The sequence below is a fragment of the Neolamprologus brichardi genome, chromosome 1 (genome assembly GCF_056152115.1).
Source record: "Neolamprologus brichardi isolate AB-2024 chromosome 1, ASM5615211v1, whole genome shotgun sequence".
NCBI lineage: Eukaryota > Metazoa > Chordata > Actinopteri > Cichliformes > Cichlidae > Neolamprologus > Neolamprologus brichardi.
In genome coordinates, this window is record NC_142104.1 from 23,024,300 (window position 1) to 23,034,817 (window position 10,518).

General features: G+C 40.9%; 2 protein-coding genes across 2 annotated transcripts; both read left to right on the plus strand.

Annotated features, from left to right (window-relative positions):
* The first annotated feature begins 772 nt into the window (after positions 1-772).
* On the plus strand, positions 773-2,579 carry LOC102792118 (chemokine-like factor). Its single transcript, XM_006780302.2, has 5 exons — positions 773-892; positions 1,022-1,169; positions 1,614-1,769; positions 1,880-1,975; positions 2,247-2,579. The coding sequence occupies exons 1-5, from the start codon at positions 786-788 to the stop codon at positions 2,346-2,348; spliced, it is 609 nt and encodes a 202-aa protein (XP_006780365.2). The 5' UTR covers positions 773-785; the 3' UTR covers positions 2,349-2,579.
* A 25-nt stretch (positions 2,580-2,604) lies between these two features.
* cmtm3 (CKLF-like MARVEL transmembrane domain containing 3) lies at positions 2,605-9,403 on the plus strand. Its single transcript, XM_087839553.1, has 5 exons — positions 2,605-2,977; positions 6,664-6,819; positions 6,949-7,044; positions 7,128-7,245; positions 8,739-9,403. Exons 1-5 carry the CDS (start codon positions 2,861-2,863, stop codon positions 8,765-8,767), a joined length of 516 nt encoding a protein of 171 aa, XP_087695679.1. The 5' UTR covers positions 2,605-2,860; the 3' UTR covers positions 8,768-9,403.
* Positions 9,404-10,518: the final 1,115 nt, after the last annotated feature.

Genomic DNA, 10,518 nt, shown 5'->3' on the forward strand with positions numbered 1-10,518 from the left:
CTCAAGCCAAGACCTACACAAGCCAAGGTGTAGGTCACAGTCAGCCGAGGGTTTCGGGTGAACCCATTGTGAAGCCCAGCTCCACCCTATCATGTGATTTCCTGAGGTCAGATGGCCCAGGATGTGAGTGGGTATTAAGGCATCTGGGAAGGGATCTCAAAACTGGATTATAGATGACAGACAGTTGGTGTTGTAAACCACCACCTCTGTTCAAAGATGGTTGTTCACAGTGGACATAGATGTCTTCTTTCACTCCTCTTTCAAACCATCTGTTTTCTCTGTCCAAACTGTGAACATTAGCATCCTCGGAAGAGTGTCCTTTGTCCTTTAGATGCAGATGGACAGCCGAGTCTTGTCCCGTCAAGGTGGCTCTTCTATGTTGTGCCATATGTTTATGAAGTGCCTGTACAGCCACTTCATAAACATATGGCAGCTTGCGGACAGCTTGGGGAGACTCCCATAAGATTTAAAATCCGGGATTCTCCACCAGTTGCTCTTAGAACTGAAGAAGCTTCTCAGATGAGAGGTGAAACATCTTTAGACTAGGATGACCTGGATGACTGAGAAGCTTCACAGATGCTTATGCACCAATCTGACTGAGAATAAATAAGAGGAAGACATAGCTTTTTAAAATGTAGCCACGATTAGCCAACTGGTAGCACAACCATAGTCCAAGTATGAGTATCAGAGTAGTCAGGGTGTAGGCTTATTAGGGCATGGTTTGACTCTGCTGAAACAGAAATCTTCAGTTATTTCCTGTTGATGTTCAATATTTACTGAAGTTGATGAAGATGTTAATTATGATGTTATCCATCCTTAAAGCAAATATGATGTGTTACCCACAGTGTCACTGCAGTGTCTGCCCTCAGTGGTGGTTCAGCTCTGGCTCTAGGTAAGGTTTCTGTTGGAGCCAGAGCTCATTTTTACTTGTGTTTTTTCCCCCTGAGCAGTGATAAGTAGCAGTAAGTGTGAAAATACAGTGTCTATTCTTGTGACCAGTCATTTTCTATTTCTATCAAAGGAAATTGCATGTTTCAGGAAACAGACTGAGCGAGTTCTCTGTTGAAATCAGATCATCGTGCTGTAGAATGACAACAAAACAGACAGCCATGGAAGTGGACACTGCTTTTCTCAAATCCAGGAGGGGGATTGTGAAGGTGACAGAGATGGTGAGATATCTGCTTATATCCTAACTTTGGACATTTGGCGTAATGCGGTGTAAAACAGCTGATACATGCCGTTTCGCTGCCTTGTGCCTGTTAAAAAAGGGGAACGGAAACAGAACATGGCGCAATTGCTTCATAATGCTTTATGCTTTAGCTGGTAAATGTTAGTATGTGATTTAAAGGCTGTTGCTGAAGTGGATCATGACCTATTTAATCTTTTTAAATGTCATGAGGAAAGCTTCTCAAAATGACAGTTCCTGTTTTTCTCTCTAAACTGAGAGGTGCAACACGTTGCAAAAAAACTGCAAAGCAACCAGAAGGAAGGAGACCTCACAGTACACAATGCAGTTTTAAAATACGCTGTTATCAAACACCACAGTGTTTTTTTTCTTGGCTCTGTTATCTCAGTGACAGTTTCTCTTTGCAATCTCCCCCTCTCTGCTTTAGGTGACTCTGTTTGTGGCTTTTGTGTGTTTCGCTGTAGCCTCGACACCCAAGTACATCGCAGCCACAGCGTTGGAGTTTTTCATCACCTCGCTTCTGCTGGTGCTCTACCTGCTCAAACTCAACAAGAGGCTGACCTTCTTCTTTTGGCCTCTAGTTGTAAGTGATGTGTTACAGCTTTGGACATAGTGAGAGAGAGTGAAAAAAAAGTGTGACTGCCTGTTGCATGTTCAAGCTCTTGTTCTTTTCTTTTTGTTCTCCTTCTTCAGGATGTATTGAATTCGGTCTTTGCGAGCGTTTACTTCATCACCTTGAGCTTGATGGCTATGACTTCTTACATTAACACAGGCATGCTGATTGGAGGGGTGAGATGTATTTAAGTGTATATACAGTATGCTCAGTAACATTAAACCTTCATGCATTGGCATAGATTCACTTCTGGAGCACTACTCTAAGTTTAAACAAGCCTTTACCCCTGAATGACTTGTTTTCTTGTTTCTCAAAGAGAGGCAAGTCCTTAAAGTTTGACTGTGTAAAAAACGTAAAAACACTCCCAATATGAGTAGCCTACATACACCCGAACACACACATATGGAATGCAATGGATGTATGCTGAGATGTACCCTCTTTTTGCAGATCATGTGTTTCCTCTTAGCTGTGCTGCTGTGCGTTGAGAGCTACATTCTGTTCAGTATCATCACATTCAACAGGCCGAGGACTGAAACGCAGAATACATAAAGCAGACGAACTGCAGCAAACTAATGACAACGTGTGCGCATGAATGACCCCAACCTGCTAACTGCTTTTGCATTGTGTGCGTAGTTTAAAGGTTTAGCTGTAGAAGTGTTTGTTAGTTTATCCACAGGCGTATTTGATTCTGTAACTAAGCATGGTGTGGCTGTTTAAGATTTCTAAATTGTAAAGGGAAAGAGAAAAAAAAACAAATATCAATAAAGATTTTTTTTTTCTTTGTGACATCATGAGTTGTATATTTCCGCCGTTGTGTGCAGCTGGGGGCATCGCATTTCACATCTGGAGAAAGCAGATGTTGCGCTTCTTTTTTTTTTGGCGCTCCCGCTGCATTTCCGAGCTTGTCATTGTTTCCGCTTCCACCTCAGAGAAGCCTCACGCCTCCTCATATCTCATTTGAGTGTTTGTGTGTGTGCGTGTGTTAATTTTTCACTAAAATCGCTGCAGTACTTGTAGTTTGAGCAGCCCGGAGCTCGAGGAGAGTTTTTCTTTTCATAACAATGGGGGACATCGAGGCTCCCAGCTCGAACCGGCCGCCCCAGACTGTCCTGAAGTCTATTCTTCCCAGCAAAGAGTTCGTCACATCCAGGAAAGGAATGCTGCTTATTGCTGAAGTGGTAAGAAATGACCCGATGAGCCAGGCCAGCAAATTTGAGCGCCAGTGGACCGTTGTTTCACCAAAGGCGCAGAGTTGTGGGTAGTTTCTGGCGGTTGTTGCAGACACTGGACTGTGTTGCTTTCAGCGCACATTCAGAAATAACTTTAAAAGCTTGGTTAACTGTCATTTTGGGTTCACTCGGTTTCCGTTAGGTCTCCTTTAGAAACGGGAAGAACAGTAAATTTAAAGCAGCCGTGAGACAAGCTTAGGAAACTCTGACTGACTTTATACTGGATCATACTGGTTTGGATGGACACGCGGTGAAAAGCCTGAGGTAACCACTGTTGTCCACGCTGTCAGTGATCCAAGTAAACCACGGTCTAATTCCAGGCTCTATTTTGTGCACAATTAATTTCAAGTTCAAATATCCACGTGTATTGAGAAGAACTTGGGTTTTTATTGTCGATTTCAACAAACCAAATACTGAAAAGCTGTCTGCGCCATGGTGTTAGTGTGAGATTACCAGCATCGCGAGTTATTTGTGGGAAGGGTCTTCTCGCTGCAAACCCTCAAACTGGGTCATGTGACATTCGGCTCACGCTGGGCTGTGAGTGAGCAGTTATCTTCCCCGCAGTCACATCCTTTACTGTATGTCGCCTGGAGCACAGCTCTACACTCCCACACAAAGCGCAGTCTCTTTACTGCTGCTTCACAGCGTGGAATGGCCTATAACCCACGTTAAACAACACCCAGATAGTAGTGTGCAAAAGTCTTTAGCCAACCCTAATATCTTTATATTTCCTATATTCTTGAAGGAGCCAGAATTTGTTGTTACCAGTAGTGGCAGGCTTGTTAAAGGTCTTTTAAAGTTTTTTCTTTGGACAGCCCCAGTAGTTGAACATTTTCAGATAATTTATTTTACTTAAGCCACATAATACTCAGCCAAGAACCAGTTGTATCTTTAGCCTCTTTGTTATTAGCAGCCTGTCACAAAAATACATTTGTTTCGATTTGGTCGAATCTTTAATAATGCCAACGATAAGACAGCTTGATAGAGATAAAATTATATCTTTTGCACAAACAAGGTGATTCTCACAGAACTATTGGCTGAAAGCTTGGCATATCTCGGCATGATGTGCAGTGTGTCCTTAAAAAAAAATCTCAGAAAACTGGACAAGTGGTGGACAAATGAAAAGAGCGAGGTATGGCAAATCATGCAAGAGGTGGACTGAAAATCAGTGGCAACAGGTCTGATGTAGTGTTAATACCAAACTTGATATTTTTGGTTGTATATATGGAGGAGGGGAGGAGAGAGGTACAACAGTGAGTGTTTGTAAATCAAAGTGGAGGCTCTGTCATGGTTTGGGGCTGAACTTCAGCCAGTGATGTTGGAGAACCCGACCAAATTGGTGGAATTATGAACAGAGAAAAGTACCATTAGATTTTGATCCACCATCTGCAAAGCATGTGATTGGCAACACCTTCATTGTTCAGCATGACGATCACCCCAAAACACACTGCCAGTGCAGTAAAATCATACCTGGATAGAAAAACAGACAATGAGACACTATCAGTCCTGGATTGGCCTCGCAGAGCCTTGATCTCGACATTATTGAAGCCGCGTGGGATCATCTTGACAGAGAACAGAAAAAAGCCAGCCAACATCCAAAGACTTAAAGAAATGACAAGAAAGCTTGCCTAAGAGAGTTCAGCCTGTTCTTAGAGTAAAGGTGGCCATGTCAAATATTAACCTTCAGGCTTGTTAGAATTGCACAAACTCTGTTTTTGCCTTACATACTGTATTTCCATCTAAATCACATTTTCCTAGCAAAATATAAAGAAATCAAAGGCAACACAAGACTTTTGTCAACAGTAGAAGTCAGAAGTGTGTCCTACTTGGACTGTAGGTGAGATACCACGCCTGGTTTAGGCTTATTTTAGGAGATTTGTGATATACTATGCAGCACTTCTGTTCAGTGAGTCCATCTAACATTCCTAAACTTTTCATAAGTGATGCGTGTCAGTGCATCTCGCTGTATGTGAGTGGTATGCTTTGCAGGATTTTCAAGATTTTGAAATCTGTTTCTTATACTTTCCAACTCTTTGCTTATTTGATTTTTGAAGCATCTGTTTAAATGCCAAACAGTTAAAAATGTTTTCTCCTTCACCTCAGCACCACAAACAATAATCCACCGGTATAAAAATGAGGGACAAGTCTGAATGAAGGGTGGCCTTTTCAAATGTTACGTTTTTATCTCAGTGTTAAAGGTATGATACGAGGCATGAAGCTAAATGAATTTGCTTTAAGTTGCTGTGTAAGCTAAACGTCCCCGCGGTAGTTGGGAAACCTTTGAATGAACTCGCACATCTGTGTGCGATTGTCTTTCTGATTGAAAAGATTTCAAATAATACGACACAAGTCCACAGTCGCTGAACTCAAATGTTACACATCAGGCTTCTAAAGAAAATAGATCATACCATAATACCACTGTTGCGCTGCTTGGACGTATTAGGCAGGCTCCTATATGCATCTGCTGAGCATGCAATACCGTACATGGTGTGTCAGACCACTGTGTCTTTCTGTGTAACCACAGGGTCTACATTTAATGTGCAGTAAAAGACAGGACTGTGTAGTGTTTGACATGTTTCCAAAATGCAAACAAGCTGTTAATAAGAGGCACATGTTGAGGCAAAGCATACCACTTTAAAGTGAGGTGATAGACTAAACTAAAAATCTAAAGATTGTGAGGCTTCTCAGCTCGGTAGGTAATGCATGATGGATGTTTTTGAGAGGTTAAAAGCCCAGATTCACGCTCACAGGAAATAAACGGTCTTCCATAAATATCTCATGGCATATTTGAATAATTCTTCTTCTTGGATGTTGTCAGTGTTTAGAATGAAACTGGCCAGTATAGGTTGGAAAAGATTTAATTGATAATCTATTAATCAGTGTCTTTTTCCCAGTGATTCTTTTTCATTTAACTGCAACGTTTCTTTTTAATTAGTTTTACATAATTATAATCGAAACAATAATTTTTTTTCTTTTTTACTGACACGAGTCCAGCCACACTGTAACAGAATATACTCAAAACTTTACTGTTAAGTGTTGCCTTACAGGAAAGTTTTACATCGCTCAGTAGCAGCGTTTTTATAGAACGGCAGCTGCAGGAGTTTGGGTTTAGTCAGACAGAGTTCCTACGATCAGGCTAGTGTGGGATAACTGACTGAGACAAAGACAAGATGGCCGTGGCTGTTTGAGATTACAGCGTCTGGGCTCGCCTTCATTTGTGCTGATGTGGTGTGTCCAGCTCTTCCAGTGGGGAGCTTCAAAGACAAGGCGGGCTCGGCCGTCTCGTCTTTGTGATTAATAAAACCAATAAAACATTTTCCTTTATTTTAGCTGCGTTTGTTTTGTGGATGTTTGCACAAGCATACATGTGGGAGGCATACAGAGAAGGGTGACGGAGTAGAAGCCTGTGTGAATAGCTTTTAACAGCTGTATCTCCTTACAGGAAGTGGGCCTGAAGCTGTAATTCACACAGACTAACAGCTTCGGGGCACTGCTACAGTTCATTATTTAGATCTGACTTGCAGAATCCTACTTGGAAATAACTCCACACCATCTGCTGTCTTAAACTTTTTATTTCAAATGCCAAAGAGTGGTCTTATTTTCTATTTCTCTTTGTTTTGTCTTGCTCTTTTTAGGGTCTGTCCTTTATATCATTCGTGTGCTTCGCTGGATCCTCGGCAGCAGCATTCGTGACCGTCCCCCTGCTGGCATTCCTGGCTTCTCTCTTCTTGCTGTTTGGTTACTCCACCAAATTCAACGAGAGGTTTAAAGGTTTCTGCTGGCCTCTAACGGTGAGAGCAGCTGTTTCAGAAAGAACCTTGAAACTTTGCCCCGCATGATCTTGCGGCGCTAAATGAAGAAATTAGTCGTGTAGTGTTTGATTGTGTCTCTGAATCAGCTCCGGTGTTTTTCTCTCAAAGGATTTCATTAGATGCGTGACTGCCTCCATTATCTTTTTCATCATCTCAATAATGGCAGTGTCCAGATACTCAGACGGTTCCTCAAAGGCTGCTGGGGTAACGCTGTCATCATCATCAGCATAGTCCATAACTGAATACATTTGTCATTGTATTCACATTGTATTTGCCTCTTTTTGCAGATATTTGGGTTCATCGCCACCATTGTTTTTGCCGTAGATTTTTATTTCATTTTTAATGAGCTGGCCAGTTTCTTGAAGCAAGGAGGGGAGTCCAACGAGGAACCGTCAAGACAGCAAGGTAACAAAGTCACCTCATGTACATATAAGTACATGTTTAATGTAGTTTCATAATAGGAGAGAAATAGGTAAAAATAAAATGCAGGCTCTGAGTACAGGTCCAATCACTGGCCACTTTATTAGTTGCACCTTGGTAGTTGTGTTTTGGACCCTCTTCTTTCTTCTTTGTGGCAAATGCTTGAAGCATCCATCAGATGATGGACACTGTGGTTATAAAGGGATTGAAATGATCAGCAATAATACTTGATATTATTTGTAATTCCAAGCAGAGTTATTATAGTTACATTTTCTAGTTAGTCTTTATTTCATTTCATTTTGACTTTTTGCTTTTAATTCAGTCTCAATCCAGTTACTTTCCAGAGTTGAACTTCTTGTTTCAGTTTAGCTTTTATTGTTATAAAATAATGAAAACACTTAACGGTTTGAAAGCAGTTGACTCACAGTTTTGTAGACAACCTGAATCTCAGTGAACATATCCATCATCGCCTCATCAGTCAAGTCGTTATAAAGTTTTTAACTAAACTAAACTAAGCTAAAACTAAAACTTTTATTTTTAGTTTTTTCACATCTAGTTTTAGTTTTTAGTTTAGTTTTAGTAAACTAGAATGAACTTGCTGCTAATTGTGCCAAGAAAATATCTCCCTCACCATTACAGCTTTCATGTTGTGTAGAGACTTATCAGACCAGGCAGCATTTCTCTAATCTTATATTGTACAATTTTGGTGGTCCAATGTCAACTGTAGCACCAGTTTCCAGTTCTTAGCTGACAGGAATGATACCCAGTGTGGTCGCCTGACCTTTGGCATCAACAAGGCATTTTCAGCCAAAGAATATTTTCTCTTTTTTTGAACCATTTGCTGTGAAACATAGGGAAGATCTAAATAAATACCAACAACCACAGCACATTCAGAGTCACTTAAATCAACTTCCACCTCACTGTGAAGGTTAGCAGGTCACCTTGACAGCGGGTTGCCCCCATGTGAGTGAACAGGTGTACCTAATAAAGTGGCCAGTGAGAGTATGTGCCTTGGAGTGATTATTATTGCGATTTGCCACTAAGTAAATAAAACTGAATTGAACTGAATTGAATGACACACCTGGACCTGTAAACTGTTCAGGTAAACATGTTTTTAACTGCATGATTAAAAATGCCATTTTTCATGCTTTCACTGCCATAACTGAAGTATTTTGTTTCCACACTGAGGTGGCGGCACACATTCAGAGATGGATCATTTATAAACTTCACTTTGATGTCTGATCCCACTGTGCAAAGCATTTTGTGCAAAGCATGAACCAACCCTTTCAACAAAAAAGTTTCATTTCATTCCTCAAAGCGTGCACTCTGTTAATGAAAACATGCCTTTCTCCAAGCGCACCACGTTTTGTGCGCTTGTTATTTTCTTCCTTATTGATGTAGCTCGTCCACAGAAAGTGCACCCAGAGAAGTGACACTCTGTCTGACGCAGGGTTTTCTTCCCTTTTTTTGTTTTGTAGATGAATTTTCAGACTCTGACTCAGACTGAAACTGTGGGGATCTTTGGCAGAAGATGTGTGATCATGCAGTCTATTCCTTTGTGGTAAAAATCAACACTGCCGAGCAGATATTTGCAAACACCTGCCTGGTTTTTGTGCAACAGAGTTACAGAAGGACACTGTGTATCAAGGTCAGACTCATTGTTGGTCAGTTTCAAGTCGCCGAACACGAACAAAGAAGGTTTTAGTGCAATTCACACATTAGAAAAAATACTTTTTAAACTGACGCATCAAACACGCCAGCCTTCTGTTTTATTGGTTGTTACACAAAGTTTATAAAATATGTTCTTTTCTTTTTTCATGTTCAAGTTTACTTCCAGTGTCTTAGATCATTTGCCAAAAATGTAAGAGCTACTATCACTCCAACACTTTCCTGAAGCTGTGAAACTGTTTCTGCTCATGTTATGGAGAAGCAGTTATTAACATCAAAATGTGCGTGCATTATGTCTAAATCAGGGGAAAATGCTCTAGCCCTGTTTACATGTTTGCACACTAGAACACTGCAAAATGCCTTATTGAATAAATGTTTACCAATGTACTAATAATGTAATGATGCTGTAACAGGAATTCAGACCAGGAGGCCTGCTTAATTATCCTTTATTAAATTGACAGCATTATGTTTATAACCCTGTTTCCTATAAAGTTTGCACACTGTGTAAAATGCAAAGATATACAAATCATTTAAACCCTATATTTAATTTTAAGCATCAGATGCTGCCTTTCAGAATTCTTCTTATTTACCCGAAAGCAGTAGGCTCATTTAGAGATTGATTACAGCAAAGCTTTTCCTAAAAAAAACTGTAAAGGGGGCGTGTTTACAACTCGGCTGCGTTGCATCTGCTCTGTAGTCTGTTAAAAGGGACATAAGGAGTCAACTTGCTATGCTTTTGGAGATAAATTGCTTTCCCTTTGTTACTTTCCCTTTGTTACTTTCAGAAGCTTAACAACTCCTTTGTTGTATTTTTGTTTTCTAGTGCTCCAAATGTTTTTAATAGATGTCAGATCTGGTTTACAAGCGGGCCAGTTCACCACCCAGAATCTTTTAATAATGGATTGCATTTATATAGCGCTTTTCAAGGCACCCAAAACGCTTTACAATTCCACTATTCATTCACCCTCACATTCACACACTGGTGGAGGCAAGCTACAGACAGAGGCGAGGCCGCCATATCGCACCATCGGCCCCTCTGGCCCATGGACACAACGACCAGGACAGAGAGCCCGGGGAACGAACCGGCGACCTTCCGGTTACAGACGCTTCCCAACCCCCTGAGCCACGGTCGCCCCTAATTTAATATGTATGTACAGAATGTGTTTTGGCCTAGTCTCGCTTAGTAATGCACGGCAATACCTGACACAGCTGGATGAAAGAACGTGTCGCTCCAAAACCTGATTTATCGTTCAGCATAAATTAAGCCTTCACAGATGTGCAACTATACCACTAGGGGAGCCCATAGGCCTGCCCCAGGCTCCCTTTTGACTTTATTTTTCCAATTGACTTGAGTCTATATTAAATGAACTATGCTTATAGAATGCAGAAACATTTTTTGCCGCTTGTTTGAATGTTTTTTTTTCTTACTTTGTGTGCTAAATTTGTGGTTATTGGTGTCTACCCAAAGCCCATGCATCGATTTCCATTATATAACTAAGGATCACAAACATTCAGTACTGGTTTCCAGCCTTGTCCAGATTTCTCTGGATCTGGTGAACCCTTTCCTAACTTTACTTCTGAAGGACTCAG